Raw genomic sequence first — 17,557 nt, 5'->3', positions numbered from 1 at the left:
AATTGTCCGTAGAGCTCCGAGACAGGATTGTGTCGAGGCACAGATCTGGGGAAGGGTACAAAAAAATTTCTGCAGCATTGAAGGTCCCCAAGAACACAGTGGCCTCCATCATTCTTAAATGGAAGAAGTTTGGAACCACCAAGACTCTTCCTAGAGCAGGCCGCCCGGCCAAACTGAGCAATCGGGGGAGAAGGGCCTTGGTCAGGGAGGTGACCAAGAACCCGATGGTCACTCTGACATAGCTCCAGAGTTCCTTTGTGGAGATGGGAGAACCTTCCAGAAGGACAACCATCTCTGCAGCTCTCCACCAATCAGGCGCTCAGGACCTCAGATTGGGGCGAAGGTTCACCTTCCAACAGGACAACAATCCTAAGCACACAGCCAAGACAACGCAGGAGTGGCTTCGGGACAAGTCTCTGAATGTCCTTGAGTGGCCCAGCCAGAGCCTGGACTTGAACCCAATCTAACATCTCTGGAGAGACCTGAAAATAGCTGTGCAGCGATGCTCCCCATCCAACCTGACAGAGCTTGAGAGGATCTGCAGAGAAGAATGGGAGAAACTCCCCAAATACAGGTGTGCCAAGCTTGTAGCGTCATACCCAAGAAGACTCAAGGCTGCAATCGCTGCCAAAAGGTGCTTCAACAAAGTACCGAGTAAAGGGTCTGAATACTTGTGTAAATGTGATATTTCAGTTTATTTTTAATAAATTAGCAAACATTTCTAAAAACCTGTTTTTGTTATGTCATTATGGGGTATTGTGTGTAGATTGATGAGGGGGGAAAAACAATTTAATCCATTTTAGAATAAGGCTGTAACGTAACAAAATGTGGAAAAAGTCAAGGGGTCTGAATCCTTTCTGAATGCGCTGTACCTACCACTGTGTTCCATGTGGGTTAGACCCTGTGTTCTATAGGAGCGTTCCGTCCCCAGAACCTCAATGCTCTCTCCGCTGCTCACGCTGTCTGGTCTCGTCTCCATGGTTTCCTCTTCTCCCTCAGGATCACGCGTCGGCCCCGCCCCTCCACTTCCCGTCTCCAGTTTGATTGACACCTCCTCCACGCAGGAGAAGAACGACTCCAGGCACGGCGGTCCCGCCCCTGCCCTCTCCACGGGATGTGACATCACGCCACTTCCTCCCTCTAGCCCCACCCCCTCCTCCTCCAGCTCCTCCTCCTCCTCCTGGTCCCAGAGCTGGAACAGGAAGTGTGTGTGTGAAAGCGTCCTGGAGAGCGTGTTTGTGACGCGGCGGTTGTGTAGAACGCTCTGGTCTCCACGGAGACGGCGTTCTGTGTTGCCCAACTGTTCTAGAGTCAGAGACAGGAAGTAGCAGTCACTCAGCTCCTCCAATGGCTTCAGACGGCGGTCGAACCGCCTCGCCGACCAGCCCCCACCCCCTAGCGACGCCCCGGAGACCAGCTGGGGGGTGTATGAGGGGGAAGGGGGATCAGGGGTCAGGGGGATGGGCTCGGGGATCAGGGAGGGGTCGTAGGGCAGAAAGCCAGGGTCTTTTAACTTCCTGTTGGGATAGGACGTGACCTGGTGGAGGAGGGACCTGTGGTCCAGAATGGAACGATCCACGCTCGCAAGTTCATTGGTTGTGTTCTGCAGCTCCGTCTCCTCGCTGATCTCTGCACTCTCATTGGATGTCCTTTGTAGCGCTGCCTGAAGGATGGATCGTGTGTACCTGTCACAGAGAGAAGGATTTAAAAACGCTCACACAACCAAACTGTGGTGTCAGTGCGTGTGTCAGTGCGCGTGTCAGTGCGCGTGTCAGTGCGCGTGTCAGTGCGCGTGTCGGTGCGTGTGTCGGTGCGTGTGTCGGTGCGTGTGTCGGTGCGTGTGTCGGTGCGTGTGTCGGTGCGTGTGTCGGTGCGTGTGTCGGTGCGTGTGTCAGTGCGTGTGTCAGTGCGTGTGCCAGTGCGTGTGTCAGTGCGTGTGTCGGTGCGTGTGTCGGTGCGTGTGTCGGTGCGTGTGTCAGTGCGTGTGCCAGTGCGTGTGTCAGTGCGTGTGTCAGTGCGTGTGTCAGTGCGTGTGCCAGTGCGTGTGTCAGTGCGTGTGTCAGTGCGTGTGCCAGTGCGTGTGTCAGTGCGTGTGTCAGTGCGTGTGTCAGTGCGTGTGTCAGTGCGTGAACGTGTGTTGGTCTCTCTCCTCTTACTCCAGGTCTCGTAGCTTCCTCTGCAGCTCGCGGGCGAAGGCCCGGCGGTTTCCCGTCTTCAGGCTCTCGGAGGCGCGGGAGAAGCCAAACTGTGTGTCGGTGCGTGTGTCGGTGCGCGTGTCGGTGCGCGTGTCGGTGCGCGTGTCGGTGCGCGTGTCGGTGCGCGTGTCGGTGCGCGTGTCAGTGCGCGTGTCAGTGCGTGTGTCAGTGCGTGTGTCAGTGCGTGAACGTGTGTCAGTGCGTGTGTCAGTGCGTGTGTCAGTGCGTGAACGTGTGTCAGTGCGTGTGTCAGTGCGTGTGTCAGTGCGTGTGTCAGTGCGTGAACGTGTGTCAGTGCGTGTGTCAGTGCGTGTGTCAGTGCGTGAACGTGTGTCAGTGCGCGTGTCAGTGCGCGTGTCAGTGCGTGTGTCAGTGCGTGTGTCAGTGCGCGTGTCAGTGCGCGTGTCAGTGCGCGTGTCAGTGCGCGTGTCAGTGCGTGTGTCAGTGCGTGAACGTGTGTTGGTCTCTCTCCTCTTACTCCAGGTCTCGTAGCTTCCTCTGCAGCTCGCGGGCGAAGGCCCGGCGGTTTCCCGTCTTCAGGCTCTCGGAGGCGCGGGAGAAGCCAAACTGTGTGTCAGTGCGTGTGTCGGTGCGCGTGTCGGTGCGCGTGTCGGTGCGCGTGTCGGTGCGCGTGTCGGTGCGCGTGTCGGTGCGCGTGTCGGTGCGCGTGTCGGTGCGCGTGTCGGTGCGCGTGTCGGTGCGCGTGTCGGTGCGCGTGTCAGTGCGTGTGTCAGTGCGTGTGTCAGTGCGTGAACGTGTGTCAGTGCGTGTGTCAGTGCGTGTGTCAGTGCGTGAACGTGTGTCAGTGCGTGTGTCAGTGCGTGTGTCAGTGCGTGTGTCAGTGCGTGAACGTGTGTCAGTGCGTGTGTCAGTGCGTGTGTCAGTGCGTGAACGTGTGTCAGTGCGCGTGTCAGTGCGTGTGTCAGTGCGTGTGCCAGTGCGCGTGTCAGTGCGCGTGTCAGTGCGCGTGTCAGTGCGCGTGTCAGTGCGCGTGTCAGTGCGCGTGTCAGTGCGCGTGTCAGTGCGTGTGTCAGTGCGTGAACGTGTGTCAGTGCGTGTGTCAGTGCGTGTGTCAGTGCGTGTGTCAGTGCGTGTGTCAGTGCGTGTGTCAGTGCGTGAACGTGTGTCAGTGCGTGTGTCAGTGCGTGTGTCAGTGCGTGTGTCAGTGTGTGTGTCAGTGCGTGTGTCAGTGCATGTGTCAGTGCGTGTGTCAGTGCGTGTGTCAGTGCGTGAACGTGTGTCAGTGCGTGTGTCAGTGCGTGTGTCAGTGCGTGTGTCAGTGCGTGTGTCAATGCGTGTGTCAGTGCGTGTGTCAGTGCGTGTGTCAGTGCGTGTGTCAGTGCGTGAACGTGTGTCAGTGCGTGTGTCGGTGCGTGTGTCGGTGCGTGTGTCGGTGCGTGTGTCGGTGCGTGTGTCGGTGCGTGTGTCGGTGCGTGTGTCGGTGCGTGTGTCAGTGCGTGTGTCAGTGCGCGTGTCAGTGCGTGTGTCAGTGTGTGAACGTGTGTTGGTCTCTCTCCTCTTACTCCAGGTCTCGTAGCTTCCTCTGCAGCTCGCGGGCGAAGGCCCGGCGGTTTCCGGTCTTCAGGCTCTCGGAGGCGCGGGAGAAGCGGAGCGACATCTCCTGGAACTGCAGCATGATCTTCCTCTCGTCAGCAGAGACGTAGGCCATGCAGAACGGGCGGACGAAGCCGCGAGCCTCCAGGTCGTACAGCGTCAGGTGGTGGACGTAGGCGAACGCCCCCTCCTTAGAGTCTCCCAGAACCACACGAGAGTCCTGGAGGAAGGAGAACAACCACATCCTCAGAGTCACCCAGCACCACCCTGGAGGAAGGAGACCAACCACCTCCTCCTCCTCAGTCACCCAGCACCACCCTGGAGGAAGGAGAACCTCCTCCTCCTCCTCAGTCACCCAGCACCACCCTGGAGGAAGGAGAACAACCTCCTCCTCAGTCACCCAGCACCACCCTGGAGGAAGGACAACAACCACCTCCTCCTCAGAGTCACCCAGCGTCACCCTGGAGGAAGGACAACAACCACCTCCTCCTCAGAGTCACCCAGCGCCACCCTGGAGGAAGGAGAACAACCTCCTCAGTCACCCAGCGCCACCCTGGAGGAAGGAGAACCTCCTCCTCCTCAGTCACCCAGCGCCACACTGGAGGAAGGAGAACAACCTCCTCAGTCACCCAGCGCCACCCTGGAGGAAGGAGAACCTCCTCCTCCTCAGTCACCCAGCGCCACCCTGGAGGAAGGAGAACAACCTCCTCCTCAGTCACCCAGCGCCACCCTGGAGGAAGGAGAACAACCTCCTCCTCCTCCTCAGTCACCCAGCACCACCCTGGAGGAAGGAGAACAACCTCCTCCTCAGTCACCCAGCGCCACCCTGGAGGAAGGAGAACCACCTCCTCCTCCTCCTCAGTCACCCAGCACCACCCTGGAGGAAGGAGAACCACCTCCTCCTCCTCCTCAGTCATCAGCGCCACCCTGGAGGAAGGAGAACCACCTCCTCCTCCTCAGTCACCCAGCACCACCCTGGAGGAAGGAGAACCTCCTCCTCCTCCTCCTCAGTCACCCAGCACCACCCTGGAGGAAGGAGAACCTCCTCCTCCTCCGTCACCCAGCACCACCCTGGAGGAAGGAGAACCTCCTCCTCCTCCTCCTCAGTCACCCAGCACCCCCCTGGAGGAAGGAGAACCTCCTCCTCCTCCTCCTCAGTCACCCAGCACCCCCCTGGAGACCTAGAGGAGGAAGGAGACTATAGGATGTGAAAGTGATGATCCGCTCCGCTTTACTGCCGTATCCAGTCCCTGTTTTCAGACTTTATAGGATGTGAAAGTGATGATCCGCTCCGCTTTACTGCCGTATCCAGTCCCTGTTTTCAATGGGCTTCAATATTATATACACCCATTCATGGAAACTCAGTCATTTAAGATACAGTGCATTCATAAAGTATTCAGACCCCTTGACTTTTTCCACATTGTTACGTTACAGCCTTATTCTAAAATGGATTAAATTGTTTTTTTTTTTTGGCGCCCCATAATGACAAAGCAAAAACTGGTTTTTAGTCATTTTAGCACATTTATTAAAAATAAAACTGAAATTTGACATTTACATAAGTATTCAGACACTTTACACAGTACTTTGTTGAAGCACCTTTGGCAGCGATTACAGCCTTGAGTCTTCTTGGGTATGACGCTACAAGCTTGGCACACCTGTATTTGGGGAGTTTCTCCTATTCTTCTCTGCAGATCCTCTCAAGCTCGGTCAGATCGGATGGGGAGCGTCGATGCACAGCTATTTTCAGGTCTCTCCAGAGATGTTCGATTGGGTTCAAGTCTGGGCCACCCAAGGACATTCAGAGACTTGTCCCGAAGCCACTCCTGCGTTGTCTTGGCTGTGTGCTTAGGGTCGTTGTCCTGTTGGAAGGTGAACCTTCGATCCAGTCTGAGGTCCTGAGCACTCTGGAGCAGATTTTCATCAAGGATCTCTCTGTACTTTGCTCCATTCATCTTTCCCTCGATCCTGACTAGTCTCCCAGTCCCTGCCGCTGAAAAACATCCCCACAGCATGATGCTGCCACCACCATGCTTCACCGTAGGGATGGTGCCAGGTTTCCTCCAGACGTGACGCTTGGCATTCAGGCCAAAATGTTCAATCTTGGTTTCATCAGACCAGAGAATCTTGTTTCTCATGGTCTGAGAGTCCTTTAGGTGGCTTTTGGCAAACTCCAAGCGAGCTGTCATGTGCCTTTTACTGAGGTGTGGCTTCCGTCTGGCCACTCTACCGTAAAGGCCTGATTTGTGGAGTGCTGCAGAGATGGTTGTCCTTCTGGAAGGTTCTCCCATCTTCACAGAGGAACTGGAGCTCTGTCAGAGTGACCATCGGGTTCTTGGTCACCTCCCTGTCCAAGGCCCTTCTCCCCCGATTGCTCAGTTTGGCCGGGCGGCCAGCTCTATGAAGAGTCTTGGTGGTTCCAAACTTCTTCCATTTAAGAATGATGGAGGCCACTGTGTTCTTGGGGACCTTCAATTGTGCCTCGACACAATCCTGTCTCGGAGCTCTACGGACAATTCCTTCGACCTCATGGCTTGGTTTTTGCTCTGACCTGCACTGTCAACTGTGGGACCTTATATAGACAGGTGTGTGCCTTTCCAAATCATGTCCAATCAATGGAATTTACTACAGGTGGACTCCAATCAAGTTGTAGAAACATCTCAAGGATGATCAATGGAAACAGGATGGACCTGAGCTCAAGTTTGAGTCTAATAGCAAAGGGTCTGAATAATTATGTAAATCACGTATTTCTGTTATTTATTTTTAATACATGAACGGTGCTGGTTTAATAAGGTCAGATCAGTCTCTGCTCTACTGTTCAGCTGATCAGAGAACAGGCTACTCTGGTGAACGGTGCTGGTTTAATAAGGTCAGATCAGTCTCTGCTCTACTGTTCAGCTGATCAGAGAACAGGCTACTCTGGTGAACGGCGCTGGTTTAATAAGGTCAGATCAGTCTCTGCTCTACTGTTCGGCTGATCAGAGAACAGGCTACTCTGGTTTAATAAGGTCAGATCAGTCTCTGCTCTACTGTTCAGCTGATCAGAGAACAGGCTCCTCTGGTGAACGGTGCTGGTTTAATAAGATCAGATCAGTCTCTGCTCTACTGTTCAGCTGATCAGAGAACAGGCTCCTCTGGTGAACGGTGCTGGTTTAATAAGGTCAGATCAGTCTCTGCTCTACTGTTCGGCTGATCAGAGAACAGGCTACTCTGGTGAACGGTGCTGGTTTAATAAGGTCAGATCAGTCTCTGCTCTACTGTTCGGCTGATCAGAGAACAGGCTACTCTGGTTTAATAAGGTCAGATCAGTCTCTGCTCTACTGTTCAGCTGATCAGAGAACAGGCTACTCTGGTGAACGGTGCTGGTTTAATAAGGTCAGATCAGTCTCTGCTCTACTGTTCAGCTGATCAGAGAACAGGCTCCTCTGGTTTAATAAGGTCAGATCAGTCTCTGCTCTACTGTTCGGCTGATCAGAGAACAGGCTCCTCTGGTGAACGGTGCTGGTTTAATAAGGTCAGATCAGTCTCTGCTCTACTGTTCAGCTGATCAGAGAACAGGCTACTCTGGTGAACGGTGCTGGTTTAATAAGGTTAGATCAGTCTCTGCTCTACTGTTCAGCTGATCAGAGAACAGGCTCCTCTGGTGAACGGTGCTGGTTTAATAAGGTCAGATCAGTCTCTGCTCTACTGTTCAGCTGATCAGAGAACAGGCTCCTCTGGTGAACGGTGCTGGTTTAATAAGGTCAGATCAGTCTCTGCTCTACTGTTCGGCTGATCAGAGAACAGGCTCCTCTGGTTTAATAAGGTCAGATCAGTCTCTGCTCTACTGTTCGGCTGATCAGAGAACAGGCTACTCTGGTGAACGGTGCTGGTTTAATAAGGTCAGATCAGTCTCTGCTCTACTGTTCAGCTGATCAGAGAACAGGCTCCTCTGGTGAACGGTGCTGGTTTAATAAGGTCAGATCAGTCTCTGCTCTACTGTTCGGCTGATCAGAGAACAGGCTCCTCTGGTGAACGGTGCTGGTTTAATAAGGTCAGATCAGTCTCTGCTCTACTGTTCGGCTGATCAGAGAACAGGCTCCTCTGGTTTAATAAGGTCAGATCAGTCTCTGCTCTACTGTTCAGCTGATCAGAGAACAGGCTCCTCTGGTGAACGGTGCTGGTTTAATAAGGTCAGATCAGTCTCTGCTCTACTGTTCGGCTGATCAGAGAACAGGCTCCTCTGGTGAACGGTGCTGGTTTAATAAGGTCAGATCAGTCTCTGCTCTACTGTTCGGCTGATCAGAGAACAGGCTCCTCTGGTTTAATAAGGTCAGATCAGTCTCTGCTCTACTGTTCGGCTGATCAGAGAACAGGCTCCTCTGGTGAACGGCGCTGGTTTAATAAGGTCAGATCGGTCTCTGCTCTACTGTTCAGCTGATCAGAGAACAGGCTCCTCTGGTGAACGGTGCTGGTTTAATAAGGTCAGATCAGTCTCTGCTCTACTGTTCGGCTGATCAGAGAACAGGCTCCTCTGGTTTAATAAGGTCAGATCAGTCTCTGCTCTACTGTTCGGCTGATCAGAGAACAGGCTCCTCTGGTGAACGGTGCTGGTTTAATAAGGTCAGATCAGTCTCTGCTCTACTGTTCAGCTGATCAGAGAACAGGCTACTCTGGTTTAATAAGGTCAGATCAGTCTCTGCTCTACTGTTCGGCTGATCAGAGAACAGGCTACTCTGGTTTAATAAGGTCAGATCAGTCTCTGCTCTACTGTTCGGCTGATCAGAGAACAGGCTCCTCTGGTGAACGGTGCTGGTTTAATAAGGTCAGATCAGTCTCTGCTCTACTGTTCGGCTGATCAGAGAACAGGCTACTCTGGTTTAATAAGGTCAGATCAGTCTCTGCTCTACTGTTCGGCTGATCAGAGAACAGGCTCCTCTGGTGAACGGTGCTGGTTTAATAAGGTCAGATCAGTCTCTGCTCTACTGTTCGGCTGATCAGAGAACAGGCTACTCTGGTTTAATAAGGTCAGATCAGTCTCTGCTCTACTGTTCAGCTGATCAGAGAACAGGCTCCTCTGGTTTAATAAGGTCAGATCAGTCTCTGCTCTACTGTTCAGCTGATCAGAGAACAGGCTACTCTGGTGAACGGTGCTGGTTTAATAAGGTCAGATCAGTCTCTGCTCTACTGTTCAGCTGATCAGAGAACAGGCTACTCTGGTTTAATAAGGTCAGATCAGTCTCTGCTCTACTGTTCGGCTGATCAGAGAACAGGCTCCTCTGGTGAACGGTGCTGGTTTAATAAGGTCGGATCAGTCTCTGCTCTACTGTTCAGCTGATCAGAGAACAGGCTACTCTGGTTTAATAAGGTCAGATCAGTCTCTGCTCTACTGTTCGGCTGATCAGAGAACAGGCTACTCTGGTGAACGGTGCTGGTTTAATAAGGTCAGATCAGTCTCTGCTCTACTGTTCAGCTGATCAGAGAACAGGCTCCTCTGGTTTAATAAGGTCAGATCAGTCTCTGCTCTACTGTTCAGCTGATCAGAGAACAGGCTACTCTGGTGAACGGCGCTGGTTTAATAAGGTCAGATCAGTCTCTGCTCTACTGTTCGGCTGATCAGAGAACAGGCTCCTCTGGTTTAATAAGGTCAGATCAGTCTCTGCTCTACTGTTCAGCTGATCAGAGAACAGGCTCCTCTGGTTTAATAAGGTCAGATCAGTCTCTGCTCTACTGTTCAGCTGATCAGAGAACAGGCTCCTCTGGTTTAATAAGGTCAGATCAGTCTCTGCTCTACTGTTCAGCTGATCAGAGAACAGGCTACTCTGGTTTAATAAGGTCAGATCAGTCTCTGCTCTACTGTTCAGCTGATCAGAGAACAGGCTCCTCTGGTGAACGGTGCTGGTTTAATAAGGTCAGATCAGTCTCTGCTCTACTGTTCGGCTGATCAGAGAACAGGCTCCTCTGGTGAACGGTGCTGGTTTAATAAGGTCAGATCAGTCTCTGCTCTACTGTTCGGCTGATCAGAGAACAGGCTACTCTGGTTTAATAAGGTCAGATCAGTCTCTGCTCTACTGTTCAGCTGATCAGAGAACAGGCTACTCTGGTTTAATAAGGTCAGATCGGTCTCTGCTCTACTGTTCAGCTGATCAGAGAACAGGCTCCTCTGGTGAACGGTGCTGGTTTAATAAGGTCAGATCAGTCTCTGCTCTACTGTTCGGCTGATCAGAGAACAGGCTCCTCTGGTGAACGGTGCTGGTTTAATAAGGTCAGATCAGTCTCTGCTCTACTGTTCAGCTGATCAGAGAACAGGCTACTCTGGTTTAATAAGGTCAGATCAGTCTCTGCTCTACTGTTCAGCTGATCAGAGAACAGGCTCCTCTGGTGAACGGTGCTGGTTTAATAAGGTCAGATCAGTCTCTGCTCTACTGTTCAGCTGATCAGAGAACAGGCTCCTCTGGTTTAATAAGGTCAGATCAGTCTCTGCTCTACTGTTCAGCTGATCAGAGAACAGGCTCCTCTGGTGAACGGTGCTGGTTTAATAAGGTCAGATCAGTCTCTGCTCTACTGTTCAGCTGATCAGAGAACAGGCTCCTCTGGTGAACGGTGCTGGTTTAATAAGGTCAGATCAGTCTCTGCTCTACTGTTCAGCTGATCAGAGAACAGGCTCCTCTGGTGAACGGTGCTGGTTTAATAAGGTCAGATCAGTCTCTGCTCTACTGTTCAGCTGATCAGAGAACAGGCTACTCTGGTGAACGGTGCTGGTTTAATAAGGTCAGATCAGTCTCTGCTCTACTGTTCGGCTGATCAGAGAACAGGCTACTCTGGTGAACGGTGCTGGTTTAATAAGGTCAGATCAGTCTCTGCTCTACTGTTCGGCTGATCAGAGAACAGGCTACTCTGGTGAACGGTGCTGGTTTAATAAGGTCAGATCAGTCTCTGCTCTACTGTTCGGCTGATCAGAGAACAGGCTCCTCTGGTGAACGGTGCTGGTTTAATAAGGTCAGATCAGTCTCTGCTCTACTGTTCGGCTGATCAGAGAACAGGCTCCTCTGGTGAACGGTGCTGGTTTAATAAGGTCAGATCAGTCTCTGCTCTACTGTTCGGCTGATCAGAGAACAGGCTCCTCTGGTGAACGGTGCTGGTTTAATAAGGTCAGATCAGTCTCTGCTCTACTGTTCGGCTGATCAGAGAACAGGCTACTCTGGTGAACGGTGCTGGTTTAATAAGGTCAGATCAGTCTCTGCTCTACTGTTCGGCTGATCAGAGAACAGGCTACTCTGGTGAACGGCGCTGGTTTAATAAGGTCAGATCAGTCTCTGCTCTACTGTTCGGCTGATCAGAGAACAGGCTCCTCTGGTGAACGGTGCTGGTTTAATAAGGTCAGATCAGTCTCTGCTCTACTGTTCAGCTGATCAGAGAACAGGCTACTCTGGTTTAATAAGGTCAGATCAGTCTCTGCTCTACTGTTCAGCTGATCAGAGAACAGGCTACTCTGGTTTAATAAGGTCAGATCAGTCTCTGCTCTACTGTTCAGCTGATCAGAGAACAGGCTACTCTGGTGAACGGTGCTGGTTTAATAAGGTCAGATCAGTCTCTGCTCTACTGTTCGGCTGATCAGAGAACAGGCTCCTCTGGTTTAATAAGGTCAGATCAGTCTCTGCTCTACTGTTCAGCTGATCAGAGAACAGGCTCCTCTGGTGAACGGTGCTGGTTTAATAAGGTCAGATCAGTCTCTGCTCTACTGTTCAGCTGATCAGAGAACAGGCTACTCTGGTGAACGGTGCTGGTTTAATAAGGTCAGATCAGTCTCTGCTCTACTGTTCGGCTGATCAGAGAACAGGCTCCTCTGGTTTAATAAGGTCAGATCAGTCTCTGCTCTACTGTTCAGCTGATCAGAGAACAGGCTCCTCTGGTGAACGGTGCTGGTTTAATAAGGTCAGATCAGTCTCTGCTCTACTGTTCAGCTGATCAGAGAACAGGCTCCTCTGGTGAACGGTGCTGGTTTAATAAGGTCAGATCAGTCTCTGCTCTACTGTTCGGCTGATCAGAGAACAGGCTCCTCTGGTGAACGGTGCTGGTTTAATAAGGTCAGATCAGTCTCTGCTCTACTGTTCGGCTGATCAGAGAACAGGCTACTCTGGTGAACGGTGCTGGTTTAATAAGATCAGTCTCTGCTCTACTGTTCGGCTGATCAGAGAACAGGCTACTCTGGTGAACGGTGCTGGTTTAATAAGGTCAGATCAGTCTCTGCTCTACTGTTCGGCTGATCAGAGAACAGGCTACTCTGGTTTAATAAGGTCAGATCAGTCTCTGCTCTACTGTTCAGCTGATCAGAGAACAGGCTCCTCTGGTTTAATAAGGTCAGATCAGTCTCTGCTCTACTGTTCAGCTGATCAGAGAACAGGCTACTCTGGTGAACGGTGCTGGTTTAATAAGGTCAGATCAGTCTCTGCTCTACTGTTCAGCTGATCAGAGAACAGGCTACTCTGGTGAACGGTGCTGGTTTAATAAGGTCAGATCAGTCTCTGCTCTACTGTTCGGCTGATCAGAGAACAGGCTACTCTGGTTTAATAAGGTCAGATCAGTCTCTGCTCTACTGTTCAGCTGATCAGAGAACAGGCTACTCTGGTGAACGGTGCTGGTTTAATAAGGTCAGATCAGTCTCTGCTCTACTGTTCGGCTGATCAGAGAACAGGCTCCTCTGGTGAACGGTGCTGGTTTAATAAGGTCAGATCAGTCTCTGCTCTACTGTTCGGCTGATCAGAGAACAGGCTCCTCTGGTGAACGGTGCTGGTTTAATAAGGTCAGATCAGTCTCTGCTCTACTGTTCGGCTGATCAGAGAACAGGCTACTCTGGTGAACGGTGCTGGTTTAATAAGGTCAGATCAGTCTCTGCTCTACTGTTCGGCTGATCAGAGAACAGGCTCCTCTGGTGAACGGTGCTGGTTTAATAAGGTCAGATCAGTCTCTGCTCTACTGTTCGGCTGATCAGAGAACAGGCTCCTCTGGTGAACGGTGCTGGTTTAATAAGGTCAGATCAGTCTCTGCTCTACTGTTCGGCTGATCAGAGAACAGGCTACTCTGGTGAACGGTGCTGGTTTAATAAGGACAGATCAGTCTCTGCTCTACTGTTCGGCTGATCAGAGAACAGGCTCCTCTGGTGAACGGTGCTGGTTTAATAAGGTCAGATCAGTCTCTGCTCTACTGTTCGGCTGATCAGAGAACAGGCTACTCTGGTTTAATAAGGTCAGATCAGTCTCTGCTCTACTGTTCGGCTGATCAGAGAACAGGCTACTCTGGTTTAATAAGGTCAGATCAGTCTCTGCTCTACTGTTCGGCTGATCAGAGAACAGGCTCCTCTGGTGAACGGTGCTGGTTTAATAAGGTCAGATCAGTCTCTGCTCTACTGTTCAGCTGATCAGAGAACAGGCTACTCTGGTTTAATAAGGTCAGATCAGTCTCTGCTCTACTGTTCGGCTGATCAGAGAACAGGCTACTCTGGTTTAATAAGGTCAGATCAGTCTCTGCTCTACTGTTCGGCTGATCAGAGAACAGGCTCCTCTGGTGAACGGTGCTGGTTTAATAAGGTCAGATCAGTCTCTGCTCTACTGTTCAGCTGATCAGAGAACAGGCTCCTCTGGTTTAATAAGGTCAGATCAGTCTCTGCTCTACTGTTCAGCTGATCAGAGAACAGGCTCCTCTGGTTTAATAAGGTCAGATCAGTCTCTGCTCTACTGTTCGGCTGATCAGAGAACAGGCTCCTCTGGTGAACGGTGCTGGTTTAATAAGGTCAGATCAGTCTCTGCTCTACTGTTCGGCTGATCAGAGAACAGGCTCCTCTGGTGAACGGTGCTGGTTTAATAAGGACAGATCAGTCTCTGCTCTACTGTTCGGCTGATCAGAGAACAGGCTCCTCTGGTGAACGGTGCTGGTTTAATAAGGTCAGATCAGTCTCTGCTCTACTGTTCAGCTGATCAGAGAACAGGCTACTCTGGTGAACGGTGCTGGTTTAATAAGGTCAGATCAGTCTCTGCTCTACTGTTCAGCTGATCAGAGAACAGGCTCCTCTGGTTTAATAAGGTCAGATCAGTCTCTGCTCTACTGTTCAGCTGATCAGAGAACAGGCTCCTCTGGTTTAATAAGGTCAGATCAGTCTCTGCTCTACTGTTCGGCTGATCAGAGAACAGGCTCCTCTGGTGAACGGTGCTGGTTTAATAAGGTCAGATCAGTCTCTGCTCTACTGTTCGGCTGATCAGAGAACAGGCTCCTCTGGTGAACGGTGCTGGTTTAATAAGGACAGATCAGTCTCTGCTCTACTGTTCGGCTGATCAGAGAACAGGCTCCTCTGGTGAACGGTGCTGGTTTAATAAGGTCAGATCAGTCTCTGCTCTACTGTTCAGCTGATCAGAGAACAGGCTCCTCTGGTTTAATAAGGTCAGATCAGTCTCTGCTCTACTGTTCGGCTGATCAGAGAACAGGCTCCTCTGGTGAACGGTGCTGGTTTAATAAGGTCAGATCAGTCTCTGCTCTACTGTTCAGCTGATCAGAGAACAGGCTACTCTGGTTTAATAAGGTCAGATCAGTCTCTGCTCTACTGTTCAGCTGATCAGAGAACAGGCTCCTCTGGTTTAATAAGGTGGAGAATCTCACACATGCGGTCCAGAGAAGAGGGATCCACAACCTCAGCCTATAAAATGAGGGGGGCGGTCCCTTTCACAGCATATTGTCCATTAACTGACAGAGTACTGAGACCAGTCTATATATACTGACAACCCCTCAACACACACTGACTGACAGAGTACTGAGACCAGTCTATATATACTGACAACCCCTCAACACACACTGACTGGCAGAGTACTGAGACCAGTCTATATATACTGACCCTCAACACACACTGACTGACAGAGTACTGAGACCAGTCTATATATACTGACCCTCAACACACACTGACTGACAGAGTACTGAGACCAGTCTATATATACTGACAACCCCCTCAACACACACTGACTGACAGAGTACTGAGACCAGTCTATATATACTGACCCTCAACACACACTGACTGACAGAGTACTGAGACCAGTCTATATATACTGACCCTCAACACACACTGACTGACAGAGTACTGAGACCAGTCTATATATACTGACCCTCAACACACACTGACTGACAGAGTACTGAGACCAGTCTATATATACTGACCCTCAACACACACTGACTGGCAGAGTACTGAGACCAGTCTATATATACTGACAACCCCTCAACACACACTGACTGACAGAGTACTGAGACCAGTCTATATATACTGACCCTCAACACACACTGACTGGCAGAGTACTGAGACCAGTCTATATATACTGACAACCCCCTCAACACACACTGACTGACAGAGTACTGAGACCAGTCTATATATACTGACCCTCAACACACACTGACTGGCAGAGTACTGAGACCAGTCTATATATACTGACCCCTCAACACACACTGACTGACAGAGTACTGAGACCAGTCTATATATACTGACAACCCCTCAACACACACTGACTGACAGAGTACTGAGACCAGTCTATATATACTGACAACCCCTCAACACACACTGACTGACAGAGTACTGAGACCAGTCTATATATACTGACAACCCCCTCAACACACACTGACTGACAGAGTACTGAGACCAGTCTATATATACTGACAACCCCCTCAACACACACTGACTGACAGAGTACTGAGACCAGTCTATATATACTGACAACCCCTCAACACACACTGACTGACAGAGTACTGAGACCAGTCTATATATACTGACCCTCAACACACACTGACTGGCAGAGTACTGAGACCAGTCTATATATACTGACAACCCCTCAACACACACTGACTGGCAGAGTACTGAGACCAGTCTATATATACTGACAACCCCCTCAACACACACTGACTGACAGAGTACTGAGACCAGTCTATATATACTGACAACCCCTCAACACACACTGACTGACAGAGTACTGAGACCAGTCTATATATACTGACAACCCCCTCAACACACACTGACTGACAGAGTACTGAGACCAGTCTATATATACTGACAACCCCCTCAACACACACTGACTGACAGAGTACTGAGACCAGTCTATATATACTGACCCTCAACACACACTGACTGACAGAGTACTGAGACCAGTCTATATATACTGACCCTCAACACACACTGACTGACAGAGTACTGAGACCAGTCTATATATACTGACAACCCCTCAACACACACTGACTGACAGAGTACTGAGACCAGTCTATATATATAACCCCAACCCAACCCAACCCAACCCCCCCGGGAGACACACACACACGAGGGGCTGGAAGCAAATGGGTCAGCCTCAGTGCAGCACCCCTGGTGCAATTGTAGAGGGTTAGGTGCTTTGCTCAAGGGCACAACAGCAGCTGATGGTATCTAGGATGACGCCAGCCACACTACGTTTTGCCGGCTCACTCCACACCAGAGCTGGGATTCGAACCGGCAAAACCCCTCTGGTTGCTGGGGACGCTTCTCCAAACGCCGGGCTACCTTACCTCTGAGAAGGCCAGGTGGGGGAGGGGCTGGAGGGAGGAGCCAGAGGGCTGGGGGGAGGGGCTAGCTGCCTGGGGGTGTGGCTGAGGGCCAGCGGCTTGGTAGTCGACAGACATGATGCGCAGAGAGAAATGGTTCAGGTCGAAGGAACCGATCACTCTGGGGTCATCAGGGATGGTCCGGACCGGGAGGGGACCCACCTGGACAGGAGGACAGAATATAAAAACACTGGTCAGTACAGTACATACAAAACACCCCCCCCCCTCCAGGTCATACCTGTTCAGAGAACTCTGCCACCAGTATGAAGTCCCTGTTGAAAGCGGCAGGGGAGGCCCAGGGGTGGGAGGGGGGGAGGAGAGGGAGGGAGAACTCCTCTGGGAGGTCCTGGGGGTCTGGGTACCCCCCCTCCCTGAACCCCCCCAACCCCTCTTCACTGGTGAAGGCCAGCACATCAGGAGAACCGATCATGTCGTCATAAAACCAACCCCCAGGTCTCTGTTGTCCTGTGTTGATCCTAGAGACACGGTGTGTGTGTGTTGGTCACTTGTCCAGTCCTTCTCGTGTCCCCCGTTAACGTTAATGTTATTGCGCCCGTGAGTCAGTTTCGGCACCGGAGAGCTAACGGTCACTCACTGACCGGGTAACTGGTTTTAAAAAGTCTTGTCGTGCAGTTGAAACTTAAATAATACACTTCCAACTAAAAGCGAAACAAACATGGTAAACTTTCACTTCTCATTAATGTATTTAGGTCGGTGTCCGGTCCTAAACATTTGACTTACCGACGTCGTGGCCTTAAAGGCAACAGCAGCTGTCCTGTCGCAGCGACAAAAACATGTCAACAAACACAAAGTCACCGACGACAGGAGCGTTAAATAACGGCGAGAAACAGATCCGTTGGGAGGGAAGGAAAGCCGAGTCACACGGTCAACTTTTGGTCCATCTCGCGGTAGGCCCGGTTCCTCTTTTCGCTTCCGTACGGAGTAATGAATTCAACTTTACCGGGTACTCGCAGCACGGCGGAGAGAGCAGAGAAGTGTGTGTGTGTGTGTGTCACGTCTTCAGACAGCGAGCACAACTCCAGCCATATTTAGCCATGTGACAACCGCCGGTAGTGCGCGAGGAGACGCCGTTGTGCACGCGCATTCTTTACCCCGGTGATGAATCCGTCCCGAGGCCCCTCCGGGAGAGTTGTGTAAGAACTGAAGCACCGCCGCCAGCGTCCGGTAGAGATATGTCAAGTCAAGCCTCGGCAGGGACAGATCATTGGGTGGAA

At 51.3% G+C, this 17,557-nt stretch overlaps 1 protein-coding gene across 1 annotated transcript; it reads right to left on the bottom strand.

The window, feature by feature from the left end:
- Positions 1 to 876: 876 nt before the first annotated feature.
- On the bottom strand, positions 877 to 17,316 carry LOC311114294 (guanine nucleotide exchange protein smcr8a-like; the record flags this gene model as incomplete). The annotated part of the gene is made up of 4 exons (XM_084189550.1): positions 16,561 to 17,316; positions 16,287 to 16,484; positions 3,719 to 3,969; positions 877 to 1,685 (listed from the first exon to the last, which is right to left on the bottom strand). Coding segments are annotated over exons 1-4 (1,450 nt in total), but the record flags the coding sequence as incomplete, so codon positions are not given.
- Between the last annotated feature and the right edge of the window lie 241 nt (positions 17,317 to 17,557).

Source organism: Coregonus lavaretus (genome assembly GCF_964263955.1).
Source record: "Coregonus lavaretus genome assembly, contig: HAP1_SCAFFOLD_6114, whole genome shotgun sequence".
Classification (NCBI taxonomy): Eukaryota; Metazoa; Chordata; class Actinopteri; order Salmoniformes; family Salmonidae; genus Coregonus; species Coregonus lavaretus.
This window is presented reverse-complemented; position numbering and strand designations above follow the sequence as displayed.